Source organism: Onychomys torridus, chromosome 9, assembly GCF_903995425.1.
Source record: "Onychomys torridus chromosome 9, mOncTor1.1, whole genome shotgun sequence".
Taxonomy (NCBI): domain Eukaryota; kingdom Metazoa; phylum Chordata; class Mammalia; order Rodentia; family Cricetidae; genus Onychomys; species Onychomys torridus.
In genome coordinates this window covers 105,367,578-105,386,331 of record NC_050451.1, presented here as the reverse complement: position 1 = coordinate 105,386,331, position 18,754 = coordinate 105,367,578, and the positions used below count along the sequence as shown (strand labels likewise).

At 40.3% G+C, this 18,754-nt stretch overlaps 1 protein-coding gene across 2 annotated transcripts in view; it reads right to left on the bottom strand.

The window, feature by feature from the left end:
- Positions 1–18,754, bottom strand: part of Gpc6 (glypican 6) — a 1,076,942-nt gene that overhangs the window by 345,612 nt on the left and 712,576 nt on the right. For both annotated transcript variants that reach the window (XM_036199808.1, XM_036199809.1), the window contains exon 4: positions 14,527–14,692. In XM_036199808.1, coding sequence (XP_036055701.1) covers positions 14,527–14,692 — 166 coding nt within the window. The remainder of the gene's footprint in view (positions 1–14,526; positions 14,693–18,754) is intronic.

The following is an 18,754-nucleotide window of genomic DNA, read 5'->3' as shown; positions in this document are numbered from 1 at the left end:
TCAAGATTGTGTAATAACCATTTGGGAAAACTTTCTCACAATCTGTGGGATATAAAATCTAGATGTCAAAGTGAATGCTACATAGTAAACTCCTGATAAGCAAGAATCTTCTAATGTGGAATTTTGTACAGATATGGACTTGGTTAAATGAACCTTTAAATAATCATCAAAGAAGTGTATGGTCAGGAGACAGATTCTAAGTGGAAGAGAGAAACACTCTATGCCCCAAATTATGACCTAGTCAGACTAAATTCAGGGGTGAGAAGCTGCTTGGTGGTTTTAGCACTTGCTGTTCCAGCATGGGGAAATGGGTTCAGCACATGAGAACCCAGGGAAGGCAGAGGAACACATCTGTGATTCCACGGCTCCCACAGTGAGATGAGAGGCAGACACAGGAGAATCCTCAGAAACATAGTGGCCAGCTAGCCAAGTGTACCCAGCAGGAAATAACAGCTAGACCCTGTCCCACATAAGGTAGAAAGGGGGGCCAAATATGCTTGAGATTGTCCTCTGACCTCCACATGGATAACACAGCTTCTATACACAAGAAGAAACACAGACTTGCTGTGGATATCACTCTGTATAAATAAAGTGCTGATTGGCTAGTAGCCAGGCAGGAAAGATAGGGTAGGTGGGACAAGGAAGAGGAGAAGGCTGGGAACAGGAAAGCTGGGAGGAGAGACTGGAGCCCACCGCCATGAAAAGCAACATGTAAAGACACTGGTAAGCCACAAGCCACGTGGCAAAGTGTAGATTAATAGAAATGGGCTAAATATAAGAGTAAGAGCTAGACAATGGTAGGCCTGAGCTAATGGCCAAGCAGTTTAAATAATATGAATGTCTGTGTGTTTATTTTATAAATGGGTTGTTGGACTAACGGCTTGGTAGGGGCTGGAGAGAAGCTCTCCAACTACACAGACTCATTGTTGTTACTTGAAGCCTAAAATTATTAAGTGTGGTATTACATTGTAGGTAGGAAGTACCCTAAAATAAATGTACTCTAAATTAAAAAGTAAGTGCCCTGGTGCCTGCTAGAAGGCAATAGCCTAAAGTCTCATCTTTACCCTGTTAATTTGTACAGATGGCTGCGGTTTTCCCAAATAAATGAATATAGATTTATCAGGGAAGATCATATGACATTTTCTCAACTGCCTCTATAGCTCTCAAGTGGTTATTCTTCTGCTGGATTAAGATGCTTCCGTTCAAAAAATTTGATTTTCATCTTGTAATCAGTTTGTTGAATAAGGCTTATACTTCATCATGCTGCATTTCCAAACTATTAATTTCTGCATCTTGAAAATTCCTGGATGTAACTCTGAGTTAAATTCTTATTTTACATCTTAAAAGTTGATTTAAACAAGTTTCTGATGAACACAGGCACTTTGATAGCTAAGCATCACAGACCAAATTGAAGAGGAATTGATATATGACACAGCAGAATTAGTGATTTTTAAAAAAATCTAGAGCTATTTGTGAAAAGATGGATTTTATCATCTAATTCCACACAGTTAATGTATCCCAATACTAACTCTGCAAAATTCAATTAAAAGGAAATGGAATGGTATTTCAACAATAAAGAGTCATATTTTTAGTGCCACAAGGCCACTATTTTACTGTTTGAAATTTTGATCTTAAAAGCCAAAACTCCCACGTGTGTTAAGAAAAACAAATGTAAATCCTTACAAGGAGAGGAGAAGACGGAATACAGCCTCCAGGCTCAACCTTTGCTCTGAGCCACATACTGCGACCTCAAATTATTGTTCCCAGGCCGAACCTTTCTTCTTACTTTGTTCTGGCAGCCTTCCAACGAGGGACAGGTGGTTTTAGGGCTTTTTCATAGGGTATAAATCAAATAATATTTCATGGTTTTCACCTTTAATGGGCTAAGCAGAAAGCATTTGACAAAAGTCACTACAGAAGTTTGGAGAAATAATTTATACTCTAGGGCATTCTTAAATCAGTAACTTTGCAATATGAAATTCAGAAGATAAGTAAACAGAGTGACTGCTCCTTCTAAGGCCACACTGCAAAAGCAGCGTCGTGTATATTTGTGTTGTTCCTTGGGGGCCTCAGTATCCAGAATCCAATGAATAGATTCCATTGGTCCTTGTGTGTTGAGGTTTTGTCGGTGACAATTGTGCCGCAGGGCATACAATGAAGTCAAGGTCTGCTTTATGATATATGGAATTCTTGCCAGAGAGGGGAATTCAGTCCTTTTGGGAATTTTGTTGTTGTTTATAAAATTAACTTTCTTCATGCCTCAACTTGAACTTCAGAACTTGGCGATAGTCAGAAATGAACAAAGTAATCCAAGACGCCACGTACTGAAAAGGGCAAGGGCGATAGAAACGCAGTTTCCTTTTCGATTGACAGCAATCATAAAATAGAATATCACTGTATGGGATAAGTAAGGCCAACAGAGGGGGCCTGAGTGAGAAAATACACTGTTGGAAGCACCCGGGCCTGTAGCTCTGTTGAATCATAAGCTGAATACTCTCATTATGTGTAGCAGTCTAGCTACATTTGATTAGAAAAGCTGGGGAGTGTAGGCATATTCTGCTTTCTTTCCTACTTCATTCTGAGAGTGTGTATAATGAGCAGTCTTTTTAAGTACTTCACATTAGTGGTAAAGACACTATAATTTCTTAGAAAAAGAATAGTCAGGCACCTGTGTGAGACCAGAAGCGGGGACTCTGGGCACCTCTGTTAGAGCTGATTGGGGAAGTTGGCCACAGAGCCCTTTGTGCTTTGGAAACCCAGCAGTGGTTCTCGCAATCCTGGCTTCTGCCTTAGGGTCAGAGAACACCACCATTTTAAACATCCAATTGAACATGTTCATTTTTGGTCTCACTGTCTCTCAAATATAACAAGCCCTATGAAGATGAAAGAAATCCATTGTTTCCATTCCCTGAACTTGCTCTTCTATTTGATGACACCACCATCTTCCTTGGAATGCCCATCTCAGCCATGGTTGATGTATTTCTCCTGTGCCTCCACATTCAGACTTCTGTGTCTATCTATGGAGCATCATAAATTTCCCATTGCTACTCTGCCATGATTGCTGCTCTCCTGTGTACTTCATGCCACACTTTGATGACGTATCTAGTGCCACAGCCATGCATTTCACCCACCTGACTCTATTCTATACTTAGCTGTCAGATTGCAACTTAGATTCTGCCGTTCCTTAGATAAAAGAGCCTCGTGGCTTGTCATTGCCTTCAAGACAAAAGAAAGTATTTAGACTGACTTGAAACCTCTAAAATGGAATCCTAACCACACTGATCTCCAAGGACATAGAAGCAGGATCACCCTTTTTAATGTGGCCAGTTCCTCAATCCTAAGATTGTTCTTCATGCTGTTCACCTGAGACCAGAGCAGTGGCCTCCCAGGAACTAATAGAACTAAGGAACTAAGAGAAACCTAGAAACAGAAATAAGGAACAGATTGGATGGTGGAATGCACCCCTTTTCATCTCTTCATTTCAGTTCTTGTGAGTTAATGATGGCCTAACCACTTTCCTTTACCTCTTCCTTTGTCTCATTGGTTGGCATAATGATGGTATCTGAATGTTCCTCCCTGCTCTTATACTCTGATTTTTCCTATTTTTCAACTCCATTTCCTGTTCTACCTTTCATACCATATTTACCTGGACAGGCACCCACACTGTTTCTGGGCTCAGTGTTAACTCCGTTGACATGTCTTCTTTCTTGGTGAGTGGTATGTACTTTCTAGCTTCATCTTCACAGTAATAAGAGGAAGGCACTCTCTTATCATATTTATTAATGCAAACAAGGCAATTTATGATGTTTAAACAATGTTATTTGTAATGTAGACTATAAATGAAGCCACCAGGATTCAAACCCACAGAGTGATCTGAGGACTTGAACTCCTAACTAATCCTTATCCAGCTAACTCAACTCTGCTTTGAAAGCACACATCTCATCTGTTTGGAAAATTATGTCTTCAGCCTTAATATTATGCTGCATAGCCTTCTCCTGTGTTAGAGCACATGTAACCAGTCCATGAACACAAAGGAAAGCCTTGATAAAGATGATTTGAAAGAGAACCAGACATAGTGAGGGGTTGACTTGTGTCATGTCAGCTACAGGAATTTTAAGGGTCAAAGTCTACGTCATTCAATAGTAACCATTATCTACACATAATGTATATTTGAATCAAATTATTACATTTTATACATATTTGCCAGGTATACTTAAGTAAGGGTAGGGGGAAAATGAAAAGTTCGGTTCCTTGGACACATCAATGATATCTAAAGTATTCAGCAGCTACATTTTATTAAATGTACACACACTAAAAAAACATGAAAAATTCAATTGATTCGTCTTACTAGACTTACTTTAAGTGCCACATGTAGTCATTGAGCTACTGGTACTATTCTAAACTGCAAATGTGGAGAATATTTCCCTCATTAGAGACACTTATAAGAACCGTGCTGAGGGCTGGGGATTTATCTCAGTGGTAGAGCACTTGCCTAGCAAGCACAAGGCCCTAGGTTCAATCCTCAGCTCAAAAAAAAAAAAAAAAAAAAAAGAAGAAGAAGAAGAAGAACGGTGCTGATATCACCCTCAATATACCCTTTTAATCTGTGTAGCTGGACACGATATTCATTTCCTAAAACCATACTAGGAATTATCCAGCACAGTAGCTAAGAATCCATGCTTTGAACACAGACCTTATCACTGCAATTTACAACTTGTATGGCCATGGGTAGTCTATTTAACTTCTCTGGTCTCAGTTTATGCATCTGTCAAGTGAAGTGTATAATGTTGGCTTCTTAATAGGGCTTCTGTAGATATTTAAAAAGGAAAATAATTATCCTCTTATCTGATGTAAAGTAACCAACAAATATCAGCTATTAGTGTTTCTGAATGGTGTTCTCCAAATGGGATCTAGGATTAAAGAAGTGGGTATAAAGTTTCTTATAACTTTAATGTTTGGGATGCTATGGATATGGACACTGGAATACTGCGGCAAGCAAGCAGCAAGACAAATGTAAATATTCTCTTATGGACAAGTTGAGGAAGTATATATCAGGATATTAAACAAATAATGTATAATGTACACATGTTCAGTTGTGCCACCGGTTACTGGCCAAATATATAAATTCAGCCTAAAGTACTGTAGTGCTGTCAAAGGCAAAAGAGGGGGATTATTCCTAAAGAGGTCTCTCAGGATTGTTCATGATTGATTTGAGTTCTCCAGCAGGCTGATCCAGACCCCTTGCTTTTGGACTAGAGCCTGAATTTCTGGAACTATGTTCAATTCCTAAGAGTTTGGAACACCAGATTATATCAAAGACAAGTTCCTACTGGGTTGAGATGGGCAGAGTCACTGACTGAGTTTTTCAATCTGAAAACCATTTCAACCCTGGAAATCCAAACAGTATATGGGTATGACAGGAGATATTGTTACTTTAAAGCTTTCTCACTTCTTCTGGCCTAGTTACCCTTTCCAATATAATTCTTAGAGCCCTATTAAATCATCCATTTCCTGAGCATTGGGGTTTTAACAGTGAATACTCGCTGGGCGGTGGTGGTGCATGCCTTCAATGCCATCACTTGGGAGGCAGGCCAGGCAGATCTCTGTGAGTTTGAGGCCAGCCTGGTCTACAAAGCAAGATCCAGGACAGGCACCATACACCAGAGAAACCCTATCTCGATAAAACCAAAAACACAAAACAAACAACAAAAAAAGTGAATACTGTCAGGGTTGTTTGTCATTGAATTGTCTAATATTTATTGCCTTACTAGAAAATTCTTGTATCTTAAAGAATAAAAATGAAATACACACTTGAAGGATGTACTTGAAGGATGCTATATATTTAACTACTTATATTTTACTTTTTTCTAATTTTTACTTTTCCAGAGTGAAATAAAGGAAATTGTTAGTGTAACAAATTATTAAAATCCATGCAAAGAGAAAACTTGAAGATGTACCTTTTATGTGAGATTTATATATAATCTGTTACTTCAAGGACAAAGAATACTTCATGCTCAATTTTAATTTAAATTATCTCTTGGCTATCTGATGAAGTATTAATAGATGCAATATTTTTAGGTGAGTGGTAACCTCAAAGTTTTTACATGCCACGAAGTTGCTCAGAAGTTTAAATTGTTCTCACAAACGTTTATACTTATCTCCCCTTTAGGGTTAGAGTATGGAATAAAAACAAGTTTTGGAGTGCCCAGGGCCACATCTCTCAACCTGATTTTCACCCCTGGTTCCTTGGAAGGCTGATCCCAATACGTAAGTCACAGGTGAGTAAAATGGAGGAGAAATGTGTTTTTGGAGGTGTCATCTACAACTGGCGAGGAAAAAAGCCTAAGGAAATAAACAGTCATTTCAAGAACAACTCAAACATGATCATCTGTTCTACTCTTGAGACAACTATAAATCAGAAAGGGTGCTAGAGCAGCTGTTGCAATATTTTCATGTGTGTCGTATTTACAGGTAAAGAAACCCACCCAGTGACGTCACCAGCACAGCTGTCACTGAGGCACTTTGATAATGCGTGACACCAGCAACAAGGTCAAAGCAAGGATTTTCACGGTAGCTGATGTCTTGGTTACTTTCCCATTGCTGTGACAGAACCCCATGATTAAAGTAACATATAGAAGAAAGTATTTCATTTGGCTTAGAGTTTCAGACAGTTAAGAGTCAATGATGCGGGAGCAAGGAGATGGTGGCAGCAAAAGCTGAGAGCTCAAATCTCCATAATAAAGTAGGAGGCAGAGAAGGATACACCAGGAATAACCCCAGCCTTTGGAAGCCTCAAAGCCCTTCCCTGGTGAATACCTCCTTTAACAATCTACACTTCCCAATCCATTCAAAGTAGTTCCACCAACTGGGATTCAAATATTCAACCATTTAAGCCTATGAGTGCCGTCCCATCCACACCATCACAGCTACTAACAAGGCATGGAGTGTGAATGAAGGTGGTAGAGATCTGTCCTCTGTTGTTCTCAATTCATCACTGGATGCAGGATTTTGTGGTTCTTGCAATAAATTGTTATCTATGAACAGTTATGTGGCATAATGTTTTCCACAACAATCTACTTACTTATCCCAACTTCTCTTTTTTTTCTAGTTTATATGATACAGTTCCTACTAGTACACAGTGCTGTCATTACCTGAAATTGGTACTTTTAAGAATATCACTGGGCTACTGTTTACAGTGTTTGATTTTTGCTGCCCATTTGGAACATATTTCTTTCTACTCTTAAAACACACACACACACACACACACACATACACACACACCCATACACACACACACACACACACACACACACACACATACACACACACCCATACACACACACACACACACACACACACACACACACACACACACAGAGAGAGAGAGAGAGAGAGAGAGAGAGAGAGAGAGAGAGAGAGAGACACCTACCTCCAAGTATTTACTTCCAAGCCATTTCTCTTGATAATGGCTAAGGCTGGACACTTCTATTATAACTTGAACTTGGAAAAAGTGACAATGTATTTCCAAAGTCAAGTGCAACTTGCTAAAAGCAAGTGTCTTTTGATATAATTAAACCATTTGTCTATAGAAAATATTAAAACTGAAGTATAAGTAAAGATGAATGAAAGAATACAAAGGGAATTCTCCAACTGCTTGATATAATTTGCGTGAGCCCTGCTCTCTCTTGTGAAACAAAATCTTTCTTTGGTTGGTTCCTAAAGAAATTGATGCACTTGATAAGGCATAAAGGTATGTCATTGAGCTTCTCATTACCAGTGAAATATCTTGTGTCCTAATAAATGCTATAATTGCAAAAATAGGTATGCATATATTGTTTCATAGATTTGATCTGTCTTCAATATCTAGTTTAGACTATCTAATGGGTATCAATTAGTAAACAGGAAACAGAACAGTTACAATCATTAAATTTATAGAAGTTGAGTATGTGAGAGCCAGAAATAGATGGGTAAATAACAATTGGGACTGGGCATAAAGAATACACATACACATTCACTCACACAGAATGACAACTTGAATATAACATCTAGTAATTTTATGTCTAATGTCCATTGACTTCTTTGAACCATTGGAAAATTACTTGATTCAGAAGAGGGAAAATCACCGTCCTGTGTGCCCCTCATGTTTCTCACTCCTAGATCAGCATTAGTGAGCTCTCAGAGGTTAAGAAATGCCTGACTTTATATTTGCTAAGTAGCCACACACTGTGATGCTCTAACAGCATTAATTCTATTATACCACAGAGAGACATTCTCACACATGCAGAGGTCAGAAATAAACCATTTGGTTTAAAACCTAGGCAGTTGATAACAAATGCAGCCAAGGGAAAATTTCTGGGTACCAGCCAAGTATTTTCTTCTTCTGTTTGTTTGTTTTATTGTTTTAAGGCCCTGGTGAGTAGTTACTATTGCATATGAATTATTTCAGCATTACAGACAGAACACAATATTTGATAAATGCTTGCAAGAAATGAGTAATATCTATCAGTAATTACAAAAGGAATGTCAAGGGTTGGATGGCATTAAGTTTCTATTGACAGAAAACACTGGGATATTTGTTTGTTTGTTGTTGTTGGGTTTTTTGTTTGTTTCATTTTGTTTTTTTGTTTGTTTGTTTGTTTGTTTTTTGAAAACAGGGTGTCTCTTTATAGCCCTAGCTGTCCTGGAACTCACTCTGTAGACAAGGCTGGCCTCAGACTCACAGAGATCCGCCTGTCTCTGCCTCCCAAGTGCTGGCTTGTTTTCTTTAGGAGTCTTTCTTGGTACTCTTAGGAATGCATGAAGACAAAATCTCACTAACAGTGAGACTAGAGTTGTAAATGATTGCTTTGGCCTTTGTCCCTCAATTTGCTATTTGTGTTCCTGGATTACATTATTGAGTAGGTTCTTGCATTTCACAGAGTGGAGATGAGAAAGCATTGAAAGCTGGTTGGTAAAGACAGTAGTTTTCAAGTTGTTCTGTTTCTTTGGTTTAAAAGAAATCATTTCCTATGCTACAGCCCTACAGGTTTTTCAAACGTGCTATTTCAGGATGTATCAGCCAGGGTCATATAAAACCTGCTGTGAAATCCTCAGTAACTAAAGAGCTTCTTATCAGATTTTATGTTATAGAATTTCATGCTTGAGAATGTCTTTGGAATAGTAGTGTTATACACAAGTGCTTGAAATAGCCTCACATGTTTATCTTATATCTGTCTAAAAGGCAGACGTCATACATTCTTGTACATTCTATAAAAGAAAATCTGTGTTTGTTTGCTATGAACAACAAATGCTTATCTTCTAATTTCAAACATGGTTTGTCTAACATCATTTTCCCCAAACAAAAAAGAGGAGTATATATGATTTATATTAAAGACTATTCTTGTAAGTTCTGAGACAGTCATTAGTGTACCAAAGTTTCAATTTATTATGTAAGCCCTGTCGGTCAATTGACCTAACACAGTTTCTTTGCAGCAGGCTCTAGTTTATAAGTGGATAGCAACAGCTGTCACAATGGAAGGCCTAAGGTTCATTACATGATTTGTTTCAGCCATCACTGCTCTTATAGATTCCATTAATAACCGGGGTGCAGGGCTTTTAAATTACTCAGTTACTCAGAATTACATTAAAAAATAGCAGGTCTGCAAAGGAAAATAAAAATGTCTCCATATTGCCTTACACCTTCCTGTCTAATTGTTTCCACTCATTCGATTCCAAGATTATATGTTATTGAGTATGGCTTCCTCGAGCAGGGGCCATACCTGTCTTCTGATCTATCCCACGCTTACACCAAGGCAAGAGTTGTAATGGGCTCTAGGTAACACACACCAGATCAATGAATGAAGGAAGGAGTGAACAGATACTACAGCAACTCCTTCGTCCTGGCACCAAGGTGGTGGCAACCTTGGACTTCATAATGGACAGACTCACCAGTTTCCCTAGATTTGTGTTGTCTTAGAACTAATTGGTCAGTCTGGCACAAACAGAAGCCCAGAAAGTCTGGCGGCACCGGTTGTCAATCCTTTGAGTGTCTGAGGCCTAAGAGATAATACGACCTCCTCTGATGATTTCCCCCTCATCAGAAGACATGGTCTGGATTTTATCTCTGATCTATATTCTCTTTACAAAGTCCATTGGTTCAAGTTAGTAGAAATTGAGATTTGATTACAAATATATCAAAAATGAAAACAGCCAAGTGTTTTGAGAACCACAGATAGATTGTGTCAGACCTATTGAAACAGTGACAGATAGTTGGAAACATAAGGACTTTGTATGCTATTACCATTCAGCATCAGTTATATTAGATATACTAACTCGATACCGTGATATTTACTATTCTATCCTATACTTAACCAAAATAACTATGGAATATTACTAAAATGAGTTCAGTACACAAACTGATTCCCTGCAAAAGTTTTTTAATTAATCTAAACACTTATTCCTTTAAAGAAAATAAGTTTGCACATAGGTGCCATCTTGAACTTGGATGGGAAAAACTGTGTGCGCACACAAAGAAACAGCTGGCTAAGTGCCTTCATGGGCCTTCAGTGCCTGGAATGGGGATGTCCTCCTGCTGTGCCTGGTACTTAGATCAGGCTGGAAACGACTTTCATGTTCCTCAGGGGCACTGTCTAGCTTAGGGTGCTCACATATCACCCATTCACTCTGACTGATCACCAAGGGGAATGTGGGCTGTGCTGTATCCTGGGAGATTCCACAGGCTGCTAGAATGAATACAGGTTAAGACACTGGTGAAGCTGCCCAAACGATGCTCTTTAAGCAGATTCAGTTTGGTCTAATGGACTTCTTTACGAGGTTGTCAGCAACTTCAAAAAAACAAAGCTTTCTTTTAAAAAAAAATTGGATTTCTTCATTTTCCTTATTATCTTGGTAAGAATTTTAAGTATGGGGGTCTGGAGAGATGGTTCGGCAGTTAAGAGCACTAGCTGCTCTTCTAGAGGATCTGGGTTCAATTCCCAGCACATACATGGCAGGTCACAACTGACTGTCCTTGGTTAAACACCAAATGTTGGTTAAAGCAGCGCTGGTCCCACAGTGGCCAGCCAGAGGTGCGTGCTGGCGGAAGAATCACCAGCCATGGTTACCTTTGTAGAGCTTTACTGGGAGAGAGGGGAGAAGGGGAGAGAAGGAGAGACAGAGACAGAGACAGAGAGACACAGAGAGACACAGAGAGAGACAGAGACAGTGTGGAGGGAAGAGAGAAGTGGGGAAGGGGAAGGGGCACAGAGGGCCCACCCGCTTTTTAGGCTGGCTTGCGTCCCAGGATTATGATGTAATTAAGGACAAACCTTACAACTGTAACTCCAGTTCCAGGGGATCTGACACCTTCACACCAATACACATAAAATAAATAAGTTAAATAATTTAAAAAAAAGGAATTTTGTGTGCTGCCTCTGTACAGGGGTCCAAGTTAAACTTGTTGGAGATGGGCTAAGGAATGACTCTTCAACAGACTCCTGATTTTCTTTTTCTACCACTGAAGGAAAACACAACAGCACAACCACAGAAGTGGATGGAATACCATTCAGAAGTGGATGGAATACCATTGGGGTTTGCACTTGCTCACCTAAAACATCTCACCTTAGACATGAATCACCTTCCTTCTGACACAGTCCAGAAGCCAACTGAATCCTCAATACTTATCCTTTTCAGTTAAGTCTTGACACTGCAAAGATCATGAGAACCAACACAGAGCTGACTCTTGTTTTACTGACAGTTGACGGTATGCCGCAGTTAATAAGTTAATATTTCAGATGAGTACATAATAATTAAAAGAAAATATCATGCAAGTTCTAAACGGTGTATGCAGCCAGCATAAATGGCCATAAGAGAAGCACAGGGTTTGGTGAATAGATGCAGGGTGTGTGGGAGAGAAGGGCTGCAGACACTATGCAGAGAAAAGCTTTGACAGGGCAATGTTCGATGGACTGCCAATTTTCTCACTGAATTTTACCACTGCCTTTATGAACACCATAACACTGCCACCTTGGAAGTATCTGTATAGACTATGGAATTGGCACTTCTGACTAATTCATGTAACAAATATGTGACTAACACTGCACATTCAGGTAAATATTAGCAATATTAGCAAGAATGTATTTTGCTCTACAAGTCTAGGCTGGTGGGGATTTCTCAGTGCCATAGCAGAACAGGAGAAAGAAAACCAGGAGAATTATCTTATGGAGCACTAAGATGGATAAAAGGAGAAAGGAAGGAAGCATTTGAAACGAATCTAGGTAGGTGTTAATATTCTGACCCACCCCTTTGAAATCCTGCCCCTTGGTGCCACCCTTTGTCCTGGCATAAAAGCCTCATTTTAAGGGAAAATCCCTCTCCTGCCCCCCCCCCCCCCCCCCCCCCCCGTCTCTTTTCCCCTTTCCCCCTCCCCCGCTGTGAGGTGTGATGTGCACACCTCCGCTTTTCCTCCTTTCTCTTCCTTCCTGTCTCCCTCTTTTCTATCTTTCTCTTTATTGTAATAAACTCTCTCTCTCCATGTGGATGCAGCGTCTTGGTATGAGTGACTGTTCCACATGCCGCTGCCCGCTGCTACTTCTGCACAGTATGTTTTTCCTCACTCATGGGAGAGATACCCTCAGGGTCCCACGAAATGTCGTGACAGTAGGACTAGCCACCAATTCTACTTTTCACTAAAATATAATTAATCAACCATGGGGGAGTTCATACTTTAGGTTTTGTTTTTTGTTTTTTGTTTTTGTTTTTATCAACTGATTTTGTTTTACATGTTAAATTGCACATTAAAGTGGCATCTAGGAACCAGGTAGATCAAAATTATAATGGATTGTTTTAACTTAAGACAACTAATAAGCACTGGAGGGGGAAAAAAAAAAAAGAAGTAACTATTAAGGGCCAGCAAGATGGCTCAGTAGGTAAAGGCACTTGCCACCAAGCCTGAGTTCAATTCCTGAATTCACATGGTGCAAGGAGAGAGACACAATACACTCATGTTTCCTCTGACCTCCTCATGCATGTCTTGGCACAAATACACACATATACAATAAATAAATGTTTAAAAATAACTCTAAACGTAACTATTGTCCTTATAATTTAAAAAGCCTTTAAATTCTTAACCACACCCTATTCTACACACCCAAATCCACACATCAATTTCCATCAACTGGCCAGCCCTCCTAAAGACAGTAGTACTAGTAAGTAGGGCACTTTCAACTCAAAAGTATAATGATCCACGTGACTTCAAGGGACTCTATGCGGTTTAATCTAATTTAAAAATATGAAACTCTTTTTTCGGTGAGATTACATTTTTACAAGCATGATTATGCTACTTTTTGTTTGCTATAATTAATCTAAATCTTATATTGCAGAAGGACATATTTATTCCTGTATTTCACTCACACATACCTCCAAAATTTTCGGCAAGAATTATGTCACTGTGTTTTTATATAAACTAACCCAAGTCCTAAAGATAAATCCATAAGGAGACCTGTTTGGAAAACAGACTAACTTATTCATTCTGGTTCTGAGATTTTTTAATATAAGACTTCCTGTTTAATCTACCCACGATAAAAATCATCTCTGTTTAATTTCAGAATTTTTTCCTCTGGTCTTCTTAAGCCAAATAGTGAGCCAGCCAAGGGGTTTCATTGGCAAAGCTGCCTATCTGAAACTCAGCCCACTAGTGCAATGACAGGTCTTCCTACATTCTAACACACCTTCGTCCCTTTTCATGTCCTCCAGACCTTCTGAACTGACAGAAGACTCCCCCTGTCATTTTCTTAGGTCTGCATAAACGATGAAGGCTCTCTGAGGCTGACAAATGCAGCGGCTCTTTTCAACTCCGCTTGTCACTGTGTAATTGCAGCAAATGCAAGCGAAAGTACTTTTACTTGAAGGCCATTTGACAGAGGGGATGAAAACACATTTACTCTTTCAAGGCTTGTGTATTTTCCTGGGAGAAGCCTGCCTATAAAATTTGTCCTTTTATCCTTAGAGAGCTATTTGGGAAATATCTCTGAGCAGAGCCATGAGGCAGAGCCCTTTCCCGGAATCCTCCCCATCTCCTTGCCTAACTTCTGAACCCTCCTGTGCTGGGAACCTTCTTTTCTCCAGGATGAGATGGGAAATTTACTTGTGTTAGGGAACATACTGAGCTCGCTTCATTCTTGCAGTTTGAGGAACTGTTTTGCAAGTCTTTGCCACAGTTAATTTAATACAAATAAAAGGAATACCCTGAGTGTTTTTTTTTTTTTTTTTCAATACAATTCTTTGGTAACTTGTTTCTTTTCAAGAAATTCAAATTCAGTAAAATAAGCCGATTGCATACGACTGGCTTGCATATCGTTAGGAGGAAGTTCCTTGAAAAATACAGGAAACCTGGCTTTGCAGGATTTAACAAAAGGGAAAACTGTGGAAATAATGTTTTTAAATTGCTGAAAAGTTGTTTCAGGCTCTGTAAGTCATCACAGCTTCTGAACCTGCACAAACATCAAGTACCATAATTGCTTGGTCCTGGACCTGTTGCATACTTCTTACCTATGAACAGATTCCACTCAGTATCCAGATCCGCCTGGTTGGCTAGACAGCCCTTCATGACGTTGAGGCAGTAGTTGTTGCAAGGTCTCACTGTAGGCAAGCCTCGGCAGTATGGGCAGTACAGCATCTTCATGAGTGCCCGGATGCACCCAGGGGTGGGGCTCACCTGAAAGTGTCGAAGATAGGGAAAAGCAATCAGCATCAAAGAGATGAGGGGCATGCTCTCCTCAACAACAGAATGAGACAAAGGCAAAGGAGCTGGGCTGAGCCTTCCACAGCACAGGCTTGAGGAAACTGTTTGGAGCAGAGCCCTTTTAAGTTTTGATGTGGAATCCAGTCAATTTCTGCTAAATACTTTGCTCAGCCCGGTATTCCTTTCCCAAAAGGTTCCTGTCCACATTTTGCTTTTTCTCTCTGGCGTTGCAATTCAACCCGAAAACGTAGACGCTGTTTCGTTGTAGTAGAATGTGATGGGACATAATGCATGGACAGGCAACTTGAAAAGCAAAGAGCTCCATAAAGATGTCGTTGTCATTAAAGTTTAATGTGACACTTTTAGCAAAGTTTCCAACCGGTTACTTGATCCTTTTCCAGCAGAGCTGGCAACTACCCTTCCTGTGTTCACAACTCTTACAAAGGTGCAGCATCGCCTTGTCTGGGATCTGTGTGATCCAGGCCTGCGTAGAAGCCATGGACCTGGTAAAGTACTGCCTTGGGCCTCTGAGGATAATAGGACTCGAGAAAATTCACTGAAAATGGATCCAGCTTGAATGCAAGCAGGAATTCTTTCAGGAATTCAGAGTCATCACGACCCACTGACAATAAAGTGCTGTTTGTCCACAGCAAGGAATGCAGTGCCCCAAATCTTGGGGCCCAAAGAAGGTAAGGACTACAAGTCTGAGAAAGGCAATTGGAGGCTTCCTCTGGGAAAGACAGCCACCATGGTCAGGAAACCACAGGGGCTGCTAGGCACTGGGTCTGCATAAGAAAGGACCTCTGAATAGTCATGCCTGGGTGAGCAGCTCCTGGGGGGACCCATCCCCACTCCTGAACTGTTCACTACTGACAAGTTAAGTGAGAAAGAATTCAATTGCCCTCAGTTGTGATCCACTGGTGACCCCACCATATTCCAATGGATAGCCCCATCCAATGGTTGCACAGATGGTCATGGTCAAACTAAGGAAGGTCACAAAAATAAAAATCAGATGTCATGAATCTGGGAAAGGGACTGGTAAGTATGAGGGGTGGTGGCCATAGGGGTAGGAGGGAGATAAAGTGGATTTGCTTGTGGGGTACATAATATGTGTGTGTGTGTGTGTGTGTGTGTGTGTGTGTGTGTGTGTGTATGCCTCTGTGTGTGTAAAATGCATACACTTATATATAATTATCAACAAAATAAATCAATGAAAACTGTATAACGATAAGGTATCATTAACCAAAGAAGAAAGTTGTAATTTGATGTCAAGAGGAAAAACACATTTAAGGACTGTTAGCTCCCGCTGGCCTGCCTCTGGGGTGGTAGCAGTTATAATCATCACCTGCAGCATAAGCTAACAACAGAAAGCTGTTTTTCATGACTAGATGTAAAATTGTTGTGCAGTTATAAAGGCTGGCTGGTGCTTACACGATTCTGATATTTTAGTCAAGTGTCTAGCTACATGCTGCTGTACTTGTATTTTAGACATAAGAAGAAGCATGCTGTGTCTTTCAAACCTCCTTGAGAACATGGTTTCACAGTCAAGCATGACTCCTGGAACGGCTCCCCAAAAACACTGTAGCAGCATGGCATGGCATGACTGGAACACTGGGAGAGTAATGATTTCCATATTTTAGTTTACCACTACCATTCCCTGACAGTCAGTTTGGGCCTAGAAATCAAACTTAGAGATTTTAAATACAAGCCTTTGGTTTCTATAACCATTTTGCCTTATTTGACAAATAATTGTATAGGAATTTGAACATACAGAAAAACTGGCATTTGTATCTAGTCACACTTCTTATCCTAGATGGTATTGATGGTTTCTTGCTGAGGTCAGCTGAAAGCTCTGAGAAACTTCCTTTGGCCCTGTGATTTCTTAACCCTGGAATTATAGCAGTTAGGAATGCCTCTTACTTCCCAGATGCATTTGGTCATTTTGAGACATAGATCTAACAGGACTAAAATTGTAAAATCCCAATCTTACAAAGTTACCAACTTTTAAACTGTTAAAGATAATTAAGATACACAAGTTAATGGTCACCCATGCTAAGTACAAATGTAATTTATTTACTGAGACAGGCTTAGAGGAGAGACCAGTTTAGAGCAGCCATTACATAGCCTTCTGTGTATGTTGAATGCCTGAGTAAAGTAGGTTAAATTTACAATGTGCTTGCACGACAGGAAGTCCTCAGGCTCAAGCCGTTCATTTGGATGGGGCACGATCCCATTAGAGTAAGTTGCTTGCTAGCCTCCTTACCAGATGAGGGTGCCTGGGAACTAAGACCTGCCAGAAGTCTGGGGCTTCTGCCTCCAGTTACGTGGGCCTGACCAGTTCCAGCTATGTAGGCCAAAGGAGAAAAAAAAAAAAAACAACCTCCTTTTTATCTACAGAAAAGATGAAAACTGCTCATGTCTCACAGACAGGAGGATAGATTCTTTTGCCCAGTGGAGGATCTGAGAGTCTGCACCCACATCTTAAATGTCTCAAACAACAGAGAAGCGAATAGTAATTACTCTGCCCTCACTGTCTCCTGAACTGACACATGAGAATGGTGGGACCAAGGGAACATTGTACATAAGCCTACAGCCCGACTGGTATGGGACTTATATGCTAGTTCAATTGGTTTTGCCCTTTGGCTTAGGGTTACAATTGCTGTGATGAAACACCATGATCAAAGCAGCTTGGGGAGGAAAGGGTTTGTTTGGATTACACTCCACATCACTGCTCATCAAGGAAAGCCAAGACAGGATTCAAGCAAGGAAGGGACCAGGAGGCAGGAGCTGATGCCATAGTCATGGAGGAGTTCACCTTATTGTCCTGTTCATGGCCTGCTCAGCCTGTTTTCTTATAGAACCAGGACCATCTGTCCAGTGATGGCACCACCCAAAGTGTTTGGTCCTTCCTCCATCAATCACTAATTAAGAAAACACCTTACAGCTGGATCCCATGGGGGTATTTTCTCAACTGAGGCTCCCTCCTCTCAGATAGCTCTAGCTTGTGTCATGTGAACATAAAACTAGTCAGCACACCCTTTATCCCGGCATTCCATTCTTTTCTTAGCAAAAGCTAATTTCAGAGTCTATAACCTAACCACCCATGTTCCCTCTTTAAAGGAGCAGGACAGAGAACTCTGTCATCAATCTCACAGCTTTGGGAAGTTATTCAGAATATCCAAGCTGTGTCTATGGCCATTGGTTTCACATCGGCAGAGTCAACAAATGGTTCTATTAAATGATGATATCCCAAACATCCAGGTTCTTCAGGAGCAGATGACTTAAATAAAGGAGATTCTCTCTACCCTGGGTTCACCTGTGGTGCTTTGAGAGTATAATTTAGTCTCTACCCAGACAGAGAGCTCCAGGGCAATCCCTGTACCTTGAAGCTCACAAGGAGGACACAGGCTTTGGCAGTTTGTGGATGTTTTCTAAGAAATTCCAAAAGCCAAAAGCTCATTAATTTGGGTATCTTGCTTGACAAATTATGCTTTTAAACGAACAATTTATATTAAACTAGAATGACGTTAAGAAATAGTTCACTGTTGTCAGATCTAGAGATTTGTCCATTGTAGAGTTGGCTTTAGCCTTCTTTGTCAATTCAGCCCGAGTTACAGGTAAGTCATTTATTATAGCTTTGACGTGACTAACTGCTTTCATCTTTCATCTCTCTACTAGTTGAGTGTATGGAATGAAATGTTGTAGTTCTTAACGTTCCTCATAAAGTGGTACAGTTGCTATCTTCTGACTTATGTTCTGGATCTTTGCCAACTGTTAAGTCTTATCATGGCCCCTTTGATGGATCCTCTCTGTGGAACCCCAACTGCTGTTTTCTCATTGACCTTTTGGCAGCCTACAGAAGAGATTGGTGTCCCCAAGTCCCTAAAAGCAGTTCAGATGACCTCTGAAAGGGAACTAATGGGGCATGGACCATCCAACTCATCCCTCTTCTTGCCAGTCTGGACATCAGTTTTAAGACTCAGAACTAAAACATCGGACTGAAGCCTTCCTTGCATTATTAACCTCTCTGTCTCA